Below are 15,036 nucleotides of genomic sequence, written 5' to 3'. Positions count from 1 at the left end.
AGACTTTAACAGGAGGCAAATTGGAGGTCTTAATTTCTGCAGTGGGTTTTTTGTGCTCGTTTTGTTTTGTTGTGCTGTTGTGGATCACCAGTCCACTGACAGCTCATAAGCGCTAGCCATACACTTGATGCCGCCTTTTCCTTTTTTCATTTTTTCCTTTTTTTCTTTGTTTAATGGGATGCTTTTTGTGTTCCTTTCAGCTTTTCGACAAGGCACTCATGGCATACAGATGACATCTATCAAAAAAAGACGTTCTCCAGATGATGAGCTCTTATACTTACCGGTGAGTTCCCTCCATCTTTGCTTTTGCTCTGTTTAGTATCTTCCTTAGTGATTTGAGGCAAGTCGGCTGCTCACCTAGATCTTAGAGAATTATGTTTAGCATCTAGAACTGGTATGTAGAATACTTTTATTTCCCCAGAGATATCTATTTTAAATGCATGTTCTAAACAAAAAATGTGGAAAGAAATTTCATTGTTTGGCCTGAATTTGGTTTGTGCAATGTATATAAGAATATCCCAAGGGATTTGTCTGTCCTGGTAGGATCATTGTCTTGGAGGTGTGACTGAGTTTTGAGGCTTTTTTGAATCTGTGGTTCCTGAGCTTTCTATAGGAATTATGTGCTGAATTCTGCTTCTTTGCTGACAAAGATGGATGCTACTGTGCCTTTTATATGTGCTGCCATTGTACTGCAGTGATAGAGGTGAAATACTCGGTATTAATTGTAGGAACAGAAAGGGCAAGTATGATCTCTAACTTTCTGTTGAACTGCTTTGCCCATAGACCATGTTTAGGTGAGTTAAATTGGAAACCCCATGGTGCCCTTAAGGAAGAAGGGAGAACCAAACCTACCAGCCAAACTCAGTACTCTTTTTCTGTAAGGCACATAAGGTTTATCACCAGATATGAGGCAGGTAAATACATATTTTGTCTAATGGATTGGACCAAAGTAATGCTTTTGGTTAGTGTAGGTTTACATCAAGCTAGATGATAACCCCAATATATTCACTAGCCTGAGGTGTCAGATTATCAGCTCTTCAACATTTATCTGCTGTACCTCTAGCACCAGGCTTAGCGGGTTTACTGTTTATGCATTGAGTATAAACAGTATTTGCATCCTGCGCTGGTTGTTTACTTAATCTACAACTCACAAAGATGGCTGTCACTCTAGATGCAGCCCTTTAAGGTTTTTCTTTTCACTCTTTTCCCTGTGATTCAGGTGAGGGGACGAGAAACATATGAAATGCTACTAAAGATCAAAGAGTCCCTGGAACTTATGCAGTACCTTCCCCAGCACACGATTGAGACTTACCGGCAGCAGCAGCAACAGCAGCACCAGCACTTGCTCCAGAAGCAGTGAGTATGGGTGTGTTTGCAGTGACCTCTGCAGTAAGGATGATGGGGAAGGGGGAGAGAGGAGAGAGACACAGAAGGCTTCTGTGCAGTTGTTTATAGGGATAAGGTGCTTAACCAAGGGCTAAGCACTCATAGCATACTAACCTGGAAAAATCCTTTCCAACGGTATGGAACTGCTTGTTAACCCTGTGTTCAGAGCTGATAGAAATCAATGCTAGGAATTGGGACAAAGCCAAATTTCTGGACCAGAACTTGAGAGATTGAGTTTGAAATCCAGGTTTTGCAGCCTGCCTGTCTGTGCAATGGGGCAAAGCAGTCCTTCCCCAAGTGCAGGCCCTGACTGATTGCAGGTCCCTCTCTACCCGCTACATGTGCATGACCAAACTGGGGAGCATAGGGTGGGCTGTGCTGTTCTCCCATCTTCTTTGTGAGAACCGGCAGTGAATGTGGAAGTCCTTTCCATGTCTCCTCAGGGGAATTCACAAAGCATTTTGTAGAAGCGCACAGAGCTGGGACTGTGGGCACCAGCCTGGCCAAGTGCTCAGACCCTACTGCTGCACTTCTGATTTTGGAGGGCTGGTGTCTGTGTCTGTCTTTCGGTGGAATGTAAATATTGTAGGTTCCTGAGCTATAACAGTGGAAGCTGAAAATCACGATTGAGGGTAAAACATTTAACAAGTTGCCTTCTAGACAACAAGCACTTCAAAAAAGGTTCTTTGTGTGCACTTTTGAAGTGTTTTTTAAACAAAAAAATGTACTTTGTCACTGACTCTCCACATTGTGTGTAAGAAACTTTGCATTCAGGCATAGTCCCTGTCTGAACTTGGCTGGCAGGGCTATGCAAGGATTACTTTGGGTGGTGTAAGTAGCAGGAGGATGGGGAGAAGAAGGGCCAAATAAGTGTCTGGTTTCTGTTTCGCCCTACTCCTAATGCTTTACAGTTACAGAGACTGGTTCAGAGAGTGACTTCCCAGACAGACCGTAAGCAGTGTCATTCATGGGTCTTGCTTCACCTGCTGTATCGGGTGACAGCAAGTAGCCATCCGGGCTGTAGGTAGCCGCCAGCGGTAGTGCTTAGCATCTCACGCGTTCCTGCTGGTAAGCTCACGCGTCAAGAGGCTGCGGGTATAACTCATTCCTTTGCAGAGGTTAGCACAAGGCCAAGGCACCACATAAGTCCCATTTGAGCCTGTAGGGATTTATTTCGGTGCCTTGGCCTTGTCTCAGGACTTCTGCAATACCACGGCTTTGTGCCAGATCTCTGCATATGTTCACATTTTGACCTGTGTGTTCTTAGTGTCAGCTGTAGTCTCGTAAAGATGTTAAAGCTTTGTGCTGAAATGGCTGAAGCATCCAGGGGCTCTTGGCAATTTTTGAGATGCTTTTTTAAAGTAATAAAATAAAATTCAGTTGTCTGAGCTGTTTGTATATACTACAACTTGTATTTACTAGCTGCTAGGCGTTGTGGCCTTTGTGCACTCAGCTGCATGTCTTCAAAGCTCCACCTGAACTACAGCCATTTCAGTTGAGAAATGGTTCTGTAAGCAGAAATGGAAGGCAGCAGATGACAGCTTTCATTTGGTGGTGACAGTTGCTTTGCCATAATTACTGTTTTCATTCTTCTTATATCAATAGCATGGATTCCTGGCAACTGAAGTTGGTATTTGCGTTACCTTTAAGGCTAGCGTGCATGAGTCCAGCCATTTAATTTAATGGAACTTCTTTTGGCGTGTCTCCTGGCACTTGTCCAGTTATATACTCATTTTTCTCGGCTGTTGAGTGTGCTGGGATACTCGGGAGAAAGATTAAGAGCTTTTAAGGATGCTGGGAGTGGGGTGAAAAAATCTTTCACTGTCTGTCCAAGGGTACAGTAGTTGTCTCTGCTGACAGCTTGCCATCAAGTAGGGTCCTCCATGCTGAAATGCACATTCAAGCATCAGCACGTGGGTTCTGGTGCTTTTGCCTCGATAATCCAGGGTATATATTTAGTTCTGAAGGAATGTGTTGAGGGCAAAGGCAAATTTGACTGGAGAAACTTAATAGATATGATTGCACTCCCCCCCACCCCCACCCCCCCCCCCAAAAAAAATTTAAGAGTTTGAGATCTTGCTGTAAGAATGGGGAGAGAAAAGTACTTTGTAGGAACTGGCTTGCATAAGAGCAATCGTGTGCAAGCAGGTTTAGCTAACCACATGTGCATTTTTCTTTTTTTGAAGAGTAGAAAAAAAAAGGATGATATTATCATGGTGAAAGGTAATTTATTTCCCCCAAACCAGATTTTTTAAAAGTATAATAGCTCTCAGGCATATACAGACCAGCATTGTGTTTGACAGGCCAACAGATAAAGCTGTCTTGCAGTTCTGGAATACAAAGGACAAATCTGGTGATAATCCATGTCCCGCAAGACGATCAAAAACACTGCAGTGCTCCACATTGCTCCAGACCACATCTTTCTCTGTCTCATCTCCTCTCTGTTTGCTTTTTTGTGCATGGCTTTCTCTTATTTACTGTTAAGCCAAATACCTTCATGATCATAGGTGGGAAGGTGTTTTGTTGTTTTTTCTGCAGTTTCTGTTCTTCCTTTTTCACTGCCAAATCCTGGGGCCCATATTTGAAGAGCAGCACATTTATATAGAAGGCTTCCTTTTCAAGGTCTGCCACTGGCAAATACTTGACAGAAAGGTTTTAAACACCAGAAAATTTCTGTTTTCAGAGATACCAGAGGTGGCCCACACTTTCATGGGGAAGGGAAGTTTCTTCAATCTTCTACTGTGAAATACATTAACTGTCAATATTCTCAAGGAATAACTACCCAGTCTCCAAGGTTTTATTGGAAAACACTACTTCATATTCAACAAAAAAGGGTTTTACCCTTTTGAGCACTGTTTTCAGAACAGCCTGTATTTGAATGTGTAATAACATGATAGAAGGGAGTTTGCAAAGTCTTCCAATGCCTACCAAGAACAACTCCTATATCCCAGCGGGCTCTTACAGCCTAGTAAATATTTCTTTCGTGTTAGTGGGGCTGCAGCTACCAACCTACTGGCTGCCTTTCAATCTAGCGAGCAGCACAGCTCATTTCCCGGATGAGAGGGGATTAACCTCATAAGTGAGGTGTGACAAAGCAGAGCTATCCAGTGCCTCCTGTGCTCCAGCTGAGACAGGAACTGCAAAGAGTCTGGTGCTTACCATGGCAAGGAGGAGGCCAGCAGGGAAGGTATCCTTCATGCCTCCACCTAGTTGTTCTCTGTCTTGGTGTGGAAGCTCTAGTGGATTTTTTGCATGGCTTGGTTTGTTTTTGTAGTGCTGTGTTTGCATGTGTTGTGAACTCGAGGCACTTGGATAGCGTTCTCACTAGAGAATTAGCAAGATGAAAGTTAGCTAGAAAAAAGTGTGGGATTAGGTCCATGAAGATGTGCTGTGCTCGCTTTGCTGGCTCTGAGGGTGCACTGCCTTTGTGTCAGCTGGCAGCCACAGGGACCCTTCAGCTTCAGTGCAGAGAGTCCCTTGGCTTTGAAAGAGGGAGTACTGGAGAAATAATCACTACAGCCCTTTCACAGTAGGCACAATCCTCTCTTCCTAGCACCACCTTCTGTTTTTTCAGTAACTGAAGTTTGAAATGAACCTGGTGGAAGCTGCTTGTCTCTTCTTCCTATTTGGCTGAGTGCTTTTTTCCTCTCATATTTCTTCAGCCTATCGAGAGCTGCTGGGAACAGTATCAGAGCACTGTTTGCACCCATGAGACTGGGACACAGAAATCTGATTTCCATATCAAATAGTTGTTTTCTTTCTTGCCAAGCACTCACTTGTATCTGGGGCTTTCCAGCTTTCTAAATCTGCCTGTTGCATACCCTCACTGTAGGTGCAAAGACATCTACTTATTCCCTCTGTCAAGTCCATACTGTGATCATGAAGGTTGGAAGGTGGCTGTTTCTTTCTTGGTGTCTGATGAAGGGTCCTGTAAATTCATCTCTTCTTTTCTCTGGTTCCTTCTCTACAGTCTCCTTTCGGCCTGCTTCAGGAGTGAACTCATGGACTCAAGGAGAGACTCTCCCAAACAAACCGATACCATCCTAAAACATTCCAGCCCCCAAAAACCATCAGTATATCCATAAACCGAGCTGGCAGGGTGGCTTTGCCCAGCTCGCAGGACTAGGAGCAGTGGGGCAAATACGCAGCCTGATAGCAAGGGAGTACATAGAGTAATCTCCTGAAGGGACACAAAGTTTGCCAAAACAACAGACACTTCTACAGATCTCTTAGCTGTTGCCGGTGGCATTGGGAGGTCTGGAACCACAATGTTGTCTTTCCTGGTGTAACTTTTCCTTGTTTTTGTAATCTGTTAATACTCTTTCCTGTTAACTTCTGTATTTGTGAAACTCGGCAGGGTTTCTCTGAGCAGGTCTCAATTTTTAAATGCCTCGTCTTGTTTAAATTAAAGTATTCATGGGCTAGGGGGGATGGAAGAGGGTGGGGTGTTTAAAGTCTGTGGTATTCAGTTGGGCCTGTTTTAATGCCAGTTACGCAGTAATAGTGCAAGTAGCTGAAGTATTTGTACTGCTGGACAGAGGGAGGTAGTAATTATATTGGCACTAGATATAAGATCATTTTTTTCTGTAGAAATACCCACTAATTTGGTGTCATGAATTGTTTCCCTTTATTTCTAATCATAAAAGGTCTGATCTAAAATGCATCAAAATTGTAGGGAAGACTGAACGACACTGTCCAACTTTGCACCATGTTGCTTTGGAGCACTCATTAAGCCTATTACACTTTACCTAGTCACTACAGACCTCAGTTCAAAGGAAAGCTGTGCATATGTTGCAGTTGACTCAGCCAAGTGGCCTTAAGCCATGCCCATCTTGTCCATTAATCTTGCAGTCAGTGGCCATTGTTCTTGCTTTTTGTGTCCATAAATAGATTGGCTTAGCAATTCCTGTGCAGGAGACTTTCTCAGCAAGGGCTTGTAGATCCTCGCACTGCTTGTGTCAAACTCTACCTCTGAAAGCTGTTTGTATGGGGCTTGACAAGGTGGATTTGTATCCTTTAAAAGCTTCATCTCTAAGCGTCAACCCCAGATCAGCATGAAGGAAGAATAATGAACAGGCAAGTAACACACTATGGAATTATACTGGCATTGCTGATGGTGGCTCTAGGAGCATATACTGGAGATGAGGGAGGAGCTGCTGAGATGATGCTTGCTGTGGCTTGTCTTCCCATGAAAACCAGCCGCTAATGCTGGTAGAGAAGTGTACTTTGACGTATGTTCTCAGGCAGTGGCATCTTTCCTGGGGGAACCTGCCGTTGTTCATGGCTGCGGGAGATAGAAATATGAAGAACTTACTGAAAAGTGCTCCCTGCATGCTGGTGTTTGCCCAGATCAGCGGTGACTGGGGAAACAGAGCTCAGACACAAATGCCAGCGATCAGTAGCCCATGAGAATGGCAAGTCGGTGGCTGAATCGATGCTAATGGGGGCCTCTATGCCTGCAGCTCAACTGATGCTGGATTTATTTGGAGCAGGTGTATACCAAGCACTGACACACTTGTGGTTAGGCACAGCCTGAAGAGGAGGCGCCTTCCAATGCAGAGCGGGCCTCCTGGCCACCCACCAAGGAAAGAATGCCTGATGCAGTGGGAGAAGACTCTTATCTCTGAACATCGCATCATCTGCTTCCAGGCAGCAGAGCTGTGATCTGAGCAGGTGATGACTCGCACTGAAATCTCTTGAGAGCTGTATTCCATCTCTGGATATCTCCTTCATTGTCTTAACAAGACTTGTTCTACCATAGAAGCAGAGGGGAGGGCTGATGCAGAAGAGCCCCCCCAGAAATGTGATTAAATATAAATAATGAAGTAAATGCTAGCAGTGACTATTCATAGAGTTGCAGTTCTACCATTGTTCCTCGTGTAAAGTTAGACAAATCAAGTGCCTCTTTCTTCCTAGAGTTTCCAGACAAAGTAGTTTCAAGATCACAGAAAAGATAATGTGCCTTTTTATTTGGGAGAAGAAAGGCAATACTCCTCCTTTCCATATGAGAGCTGGGAACCTGAACCTCAACTGCAACGCAAATGTGGGATTGTTTGGCAATATCAGTCTGTCTTTCCAAAACAGGTTTATTTCTGGATCTTGGTTTTGTCTGCTTGTGGATGCCAATATGGAAATACTGGGATAGGGGTACGCTAATGTCTATCAGAACTCTACTTCAGGGCCTACCCATTAGAAAGTTTGGGGAGGCGAAACCTCAGAAGGTCTGAGGCACCCACAACCCCTCATCAGGAGATCCTAGCTCGTGCTCTAGTTGTCCTGTGGTCTGACCTGTGGGAAATCTTGTGTACCATCGTGGGCAATGCAACGCCTGGGACTTCCAAACAAGCAATTGGTTTATTTGGATCCCACTGTCCTCTGGGATGTCTTTCCTGTTTGTATTCTTTACTTTTAAGAGAGTGTTTATGAAAATGGTCTTAATGGTGACTCAGTTTCCTCTCCAGCTACTAGGTGATTATCTGAAAGTGTAACTTTTTCCATCAAATAACCTGGAGCTGAAAGAGTTGCCTTTTAGTCTGTCCTCTGCAGCTGGGGGGAAAAAAACGCCACCAACCCTCAACTGTCTTTTGATTCTTCATCTCTGGTGCTTCAGAAAAGTAAGCTTTTTTCTTTTGAGGAATAACCAAATGGATTAAGTGGTCCTTAGCAGTCACCCAGGCTATATCAGTCTTTATCAGCTAGTTGATGGATGTCTGTTCACTATATTATAGCTTCATTCCCTGAAGGGTAAGCTTGATTCACTGTTTGCCTTGGGAAATTCCCATACCTGAAATGTAAAGGGAATTGTTTCTACCCATGTCCCTGTGTTGTAGCTGCTGCCTGCCCTAGTGACTGTCAGAGCTCCTTCTTTCCTTGCTCCCAGCTGGCTACCAAGCACACAGATCACTTGTGTGATTGAAAAGATGCACTATTGGTAGCTGTATAACTGCAGCTTTTTGAGATGTGGAGAGTACATGTGAGCAGATGTGGGCATCTCTCTGCTTTTTAGTGTCCTGTTTCATGAGCTCTAAGTGATGAGTGCAGCTGAGCATTGTCTGTGTCCCTTGTGTGCCATTACTAGAGTACATCAGTGACATCCCAGGGTTATGCAATGCAGTAGGCAACCTTACTTGAAAAAGGATTGCCACTGGGCATATAGACCATGTATGAACTTGTCATGTAATCCTTGATGCACTTCCTCTGACCACTGTAAGGAAAAGCAGGCCCAGAACTGAGCAGCTTCAATTCTTCGTGGGTCTCTGCATTGCAACTAGCTCTTAAGTTTTCAGGGATAGCAAGCCATAAGCACAGGGGCTTGGGTGAGATCTTGAACTCTCCAACCCTGAGTTACTCTACTCCTGCACTTACTGAACCTTTGTCATTTGAATTAAGACTGCTTACATGGTGTGCTCATCTAATGTGAATGAGGACTCAAGGACTTTTCTACTGAATCAGGTAATTGGTCTATCCAAGCAGTTTTCTACTTCTGGTGCAGGGCTGGTATCCAGTGAGCTGGGAAAGCACAGATTTATATAAGGTAACCCGTGAACTGAACTGTGCTTCATATGTGGGAGAGAGTAAGTTTCTTCCTGACCTCTTGAGATGATCAGTATATGCCTTGAAGCATGAGAGTTGATTGCCCTCATATGAGCTTGCATAACTACAAATGTTATTGGCTAAATAATTACATAGCCTCTTGAAGAGAGAAAAATCAGTTGCAGAATGTGACTCAGTGCCTTTTGTATCAGACTGTTCCAAGAAGCATAATAGTCTCTTAATTGAAGTCCTTATACCTTGATATTAAAATGTGTTTCGCTGGCATTGATATCAAAGAAATGTTAATGCTCCTACTTCTAATCTTTCTTGAGATATAGTAAGTATAATTTTAATGAAAATCACTGTGCATGACATTCTTATAATACCTGTTTAAAAAAAATGAGAAAAAAGCAATATATTTTAAATGAATCCTCAAAACACCATGTAGTCTGTGTGTTTAATACCAAAAACATTTTCTTGTGTTTCTGAGGCTGTTGCTATATTGATGTGTGACATTAATTTTGAATAAAATTTTGCATCTTGGTTTATCTTGGGACTTTTCTTTGGCTAAATGGCCTTCTCTAGACCTTTCATGTCTGCTTATGTGACTGAATAGTTCAGTATAAAAGATTACGGGTATAAAGAAAAATGCTCGTTTCTTTCCTGTTTCATTGACTTGAGTTTAATTGTCTTAATAGAGCTAATCTTGATTCTTAAGAGTACGAAAGAGATGAGAATGGAGTCCTTTAGCTGTAAGTGAAAGTATGTATTCTTTTTTGTATAGCATAGGGTGCTTTTGGCTTTTGTTCACTTTTTGTCCCCAGTGTTCTGCAGGAGCATAACTAGTTTTGTTGAGGTCACTCTTGGTGGCATTGAGAGCAAAGTTAGGCCCCCTACTGACCTCCTTGCAGAACCTTGTTTTGTACCAACAGGTATCCAAAAAAAGTGTTCAGAGCCATGAGCTCTATAAAATAAAACCTTCCCTGAGCTTAAATATTGAAAATAAATCTCTTTTGGGAAGTCTCTGTTGGTTTCATTTGGAATTTCACTGTGGAGGCTGTTGTACACGGTGACCTCCTCACTTGCATGGCGTTCAGATTTTGCCCTAAGGGACTCCTCAGGTATGTATAAATTTCAGCTGAAGCTCAGTTAGTCCAGGTTCCTGAACTTGGAAAACAGAAATATTAGATTTCGGACTAGAATTAGAGGTCTCTTAAGTTAAGGGTAGTGTCCGTCTGACTCGAATCTTACGGCTGGCCTCAACTTTTATAATTGCTGAAGTGAAACCTCCGATCTGAATAATTCCCTTCGCTCTGAAAAGCTGGGTCTGAACTTCGTGGCTTGGTTTCACTTCCCCCTGGGAGTTGCTGCCATCATTAATATTAATTTGCGAAGCTGCTTCTGCTTTCCACTTCCTTGAGTCTATGAAGTTTGCTGGATCTTGTCCTGCATCTTCACTGCCAAAGGACAGTTCACACCCTTCTGCACCTCCTGTAATTGTGTAATTAAGTAACATTTCTTCAGGGCCTTAGATATTCAAGCCTGTTAGCATAGATATTTCTCCACCCACCGTTGCAAGTTTTAAAAAGCGCAGGAAGCTGGAGACGATGTAGTTGTATGGAACTTGACCTTGAGTGCTGAAGGCTTTAATAAATTACCCAAGAATAAGCCTTTTCTTTCCTTTACACTTTGCTTATTTTAATAACTATTCCCTTTGCATAGAAGGAGAGCCAGTTCCCAGGAATTGGCGTAGCCAGTTAGACCCAGACGAACGAGTTTCTCAGTGGGGAATCAGATGGGAATGTGCCCTTTCTCACTTGCCACGGGGTCACTCTGGTATGGCCAGATGGGTGCTGGGCTCCTTGCAAGCCCAGCAAGTAGGCTTGTGTGAGGGTATGTTGTGTTCGGGAAGCGTGCCCGCTTCCTGAGTGTCGTTGCCCAGTCTTGTGAGCTCCCTTGGTGTGCAGAGAGAGAACCTGCTCTCCTGTGGCCCAGCAGCACCCTGTCAAGCGTGCTGTTGGGCCTGCTCTAATGGTCGTGTTCCGCATATTCCAACTAAGACCTCACTCCAAATGGGATGCCGCAGCTGTAACTTGAGCTTGGAGCTGGGCTGCTGTTCAGAAGCAGCCCAGTTCTCATGCTCCAGATCGCTTACGAGGTGGGATTGCAGCTGGGACCATCGGGGCTAGGGAGGGACGAGCTTGCCAGCAAGCCTCTGGCCCAGTTTGGAGATATGCGGGATGGAGCTGGGGGCTGTCTGGACTTGAGGGAGGTCAGTGGTGTTGTTGGACGGTTACAGGAATCTGATACTCTTTGCAAGCAGCCTGTGGGGTCTGGATACAAGGCTTTGTAATGCCAACAAAAGTTGCATCTAGGTGTCTATTCCCTAAGGTGTGTGGAGTCTCTTATGCAAAGACCCTCCGGTTTTATATAGACATGGTAATAGCCTGCTTATATGAATAACTATGAATTTTGGAGAAACCAAGGTGATAAATGTGTCCTGATCTGAAAACTACTGCTGCCATCAGTTTTAGGAGTAGTTAAGATGATTTGAGATAGCTTTCTCAGTTCTTGTTCTTAGGAAAAAGTATTTGACCACAAAGAGAGCTTACTTGAAAAATATTTTTCCAAGTTCTGGCTTGGAAAGTGTGGTGGCTTTGGGTACGTTCTCTTCAACTGAAAAAGTAATGTGGAAACTTTTCTTTAAATAAAAAAATCTGAGCCAAACGCAAAGCTGCCCTTTTTCTTTGGTATTTCACCATTTTTTTAAATCCCTAGAATATGTGGGGAAAATGCTTAGTTCATGTTGACTCTCTTGGATGATCTTTAGCTGCAGCACTCCCACAGTGTCTGACTTTAGTAGCAGGACCTCACCATCCTACAAACAAGATGTGTATCCCCTTGGATGTGCACTCTTAATCAAATGCTGTGATTCCTGTTGTAACATCTCCTTGCTTTGCAGGACCTCCATGCAGTCACAGTCGTCCTATGGCTCCAACTCACCGCCACTCAGCAAAATGAACAGCATGAACAAGCTGCCCTCAGTCAGCCAGCTAATTAACCCCCAGCAGCGCAATGCCCTGACCCCAACCACCATCCCTGACGGCATGGGAACCAACAGTAAGAAACCCTTGCTCCTCCTCCTGTTCAGTGTGTGCTCCTTGCTGGTCTGGGGAAGGAGACTGGACATTTCTGAGGTGCTGTTGTGCCACAGGGCAAGTCACCTGCCTTCTCCGGGCTTCAGCATCCTTCTGTGAGCCTCACAGGGGTGAACAGAGCTCCTTCATGCTGCAAATCTGGCTGGCTGCACTGTTGTCTGTCTTTAAAGACCTTCCCGGCAGAGGAGATGGAAACATTGGCAAACTTTCTTTCATTTCAATTAAGACGCTCCTTAGTTTCAAAGGAAATGTCTGCAGCTCCCAGCTCTGTAACCTGTTTCCTCCTGGCTGCTGAAGAGTGCCCAGCAGCCCTGTAAATCCAGGATGACAGACATGGTTCTGGGGGCTAAGAAGTGCTGCTTTTTTTTAATTTCAAAAGCGCTGGGCTCTTGCCCGCACCTGTTGCTGATCCCCTTTGGGTGCTCAGTGTCTCTGAAAACAAAGCTGTTTGGCTTCTGTATTGGGTTACTCTGCTGGCTCAGTCCCGCTCCTTTCCTGCAGCAGGGAAAGATGAGATGCTCACAGCTTGCTTAGGTTTCTATGCAGCCTGTTTGTAAGGGAAGGTGATGCAGAGGCAGGGCTGCCAGCAGCAGCTTCGGCAAGGGGAGAGCTCCTGCAGGATTGTCTGTCATCTGGTCCTTGTGCAGTCATGGGGGCCCTGCCTTAAATTCCTCCTGAGCTGCTTCTGTGTGAGTTTAAGGCTGCTTGGGTTGCGGGCTGCTCTGTGCTGGGGGTGAGGTGAGGTGCAGGGATGCCTCGGTAACAATGTGCTCCTCCTTCTCTCCTCCAGTTCCCATGATGGGCACCCACATGGCCATGACCGGCGACATGAATGGCCTCAGCCCCACGCAGGCACTGCCGCCTCCCCTCTCCATGCCTTCAACGTCCCACTGCACTCCCCCTCCTCCATACCCCACAGACTGCAGCATTGTCAGGTGAGCAGGAGCAGGCTGCCCAGCACATTTCCTACCCACAGGGAGCAGAGGCCTCGTGCCAGGAGCCTGAGTGGCCCCTGCCAGGTCCCTCACCCCATTTTCCTGGAGTTCTGGATCCAGTGGGCTTTGGCAGGCCTGAGGCTGGGCCACCCTCTGGGCCCTGAGCCTCAAACCCCCACCTCTGAGCAGCTAAGAGAAACAGGGACAGCAGGACTGCAAGAAAGCCGAGGGATGCAGCATCTGCTGGACTGGTGGAGCAGAGGGCACCCTGAAGTAAGCCAGGGAGTCTGTCAGAATTTTTTATTGACACTTGTATTTTTTTCTTCTGTGGCCATACAGCAAGCTGTGGCTGGGGTCAGAAGTACAACCAGCCTCCCTAGAGATGCAGCTCGTCTGCCCTCCATGAAGTCAAACAGGTTGAAAAATGCTCCCCATGACCCTTTATGCTTAGAGAGGAACGTGATGATTTCAAGTACTGTGGGTGCATGATGTGTCTGAGCCCCAGACCAACCGCCTTGGTGAAGCCCTCTATGTGGCGTGCTGCCATGGGCTCAGCTGCATTCCGGGTGAAGTGGCCTGGCAGGAAGGTCCTTGGGAGCCTTCCTGCCCTGACGTCTGGAATGCAACACCAGCTTTCGGCTAAGGCAAGGTGCTGCCATGAGGGTTGTCTACTAGGAGCCGAGATTGAAGGACTCCCTCATTTGTTTGGTGTGGCAGCGATGTGGCTTGCTGGCCTGGGATGCCTTGGAGAAGGTCAAGCCAAGGGTAAAAGCTTCATTTCCTGTTGCTGCAGGTTGGCTTAGTGTTTGGTTTTTCTGTGGTTTGGGCTGTTGCAGCCAGGGTGATCCTTTTTTCTCTCTCCTTCCTTCCTTCCTCCTCTGCAGCTTCTTAGCGAGGTTGGGCTGCTCATCCTGTGTGGATTATTTCACGACCCAGGGGCTGACCACCATCTATCAGATTGAGCATTACTCCATGGATGTAAGTAACTCCTCACCATTTCCTTTGTTTGCAGTCTTGGCCCTGCTGTAGAAACAGGTCAAATCCAGACTCAGTATTTTTTATGTGATTAGTTTGATTTAAGACTGTTGCACACCACAGAAAACTTACTGGGAGGTGTAGAGGCTGGACTCGGTGCCAGTTGGTGGTTGTAACTACCTTGCCTGGCACAGAGAAAGTGCCTCTCCCCCTCCCCACTGCTGTCCTTTTTAGTCCCCAAAGTGGCCCCAGCCCACACGCCTGTTAAATCTGCAAGGCTTGGTTTCAGTTTACACTCCTCTGAAACACCTCACTTGCCTGCAGACAAGTAGGCTATCTAGAAGTGGTCTGCATTTTTCCCCTCCCTGCTTCTGTTTTCTGGCCTTACCTTAATCTTCCCTTGCCACTGACATCTTGGCCCAGCTGCCTTTTCTCTTGCATGGCTCTTGCTGCAGGGTTGCTTCCTCCTATCCTATGCTGCTGCTCTCCAGAGAGTTGGCTCTCCCTTTTCTGCCCCAAGACTTTGTAAGGCTGTGATGCTTCCTAGGCTGGGCTGCCTTCCTTCTGCTGATGCTCTAATTAGAAAAGCTGACCCAAATTAACCAAAGCTGGTTGCTAACTTGTTTTCAAAAGCCAATGTCACATTTCCCAGAGTTAGGTAAGGCTGCCCTCAAGTACAGTACCCGCAGAGGCGATGGGGCCTCGAAGTCCAAATGTTTTAAGCTTAGGTTTCTGCCTTAAGCTTTGTTCAAGTCATTTAGGCAGTTTCTACAGAGTCAGACACAGAGCTTTGAATATTGGAGCCCAAACTTTAATTCTAAAATCCTTTTTGCAGGCTTTGAAATGAACAGTGAACTTTTCAAAGCTGTTGAACTTCTGCAGTCCAACATCCCCCACCACAGACAACCAGCAGAACTCTCCACAGGAGTTTTGGAGGCCTTGCAGTCCAGTTAAACTTCTAGCTTTAGGTCATCATATCTTATGCATGAATGTGTCACGTCAAAAGGGACCTTGTGTCATCAGTCCTTGCTGCCTCTCAGCTACACATA

General features: G+C 45.4%; 1 protein-coding gene across 8 annotated transcripts in view; it reads left to right on the top strand.

Annotated features, from left to right (window-relative positions):
• The window catches only part of TP63 (tumor protein p63), a 102,264-nt gene that overhangs the window by 84,071 nt on the left and 3,157 nt on the right, over nucleotides 1–15,036 (top strand). For 6 of the 8 annotated variants that reach the window (XM_040566791.1, XM_040566790.1, XM_040566792.1 and 3 more), the window contains 5 exons: nucleotides 201–283; nucleotides 1,220–1,356; nucleotides 11,882–12,039; nucleotides 12,868–13,012; nucleotides 13,897–13,990. In XM_040566791.1, the coding sequence (XP_040422725.1) occupies nucleotides 201–283; nucleotides 1,220–1,356; nucleotides 11,882–12,039; nucleotides 12,868–13,012; nucleotides 13,897–13,990 (617 nt within the window). Of the gene's footprint in view, nucleotides 1–200; nucleotides 284–1,219; nucleotides 1,357–5,356; nucleotides 5,779–11,881; nucleotides 12,040–12,867; nucleotides 13,013–13,896; nucleotides 13,991–15,036 lie in introns of those variants that run through there. The other 2 variants (XM_040566797.1, XM_040566798.1) reach the window with 2 other exon arrangements.

Source organism: Cygnus olor, chromosome 9 (genome assembly GCF_009769625.2).
Source record: "Cygnus olor isolate bCygOlo1 chromosome 9, bCygOlo1.pri.v2, whole genome shotgun sequence".
NCBI classification, from domain to species: Eukaryota; Metazoa; Chordata; class Aves; order Anseriformes; family Anatidae; genus Cygnus; species Cygnus olor.
Note: the sequence above shows the minus strand (reverse complement) of the source record. Positions and strands in the feature narration are given on the sequence as shown.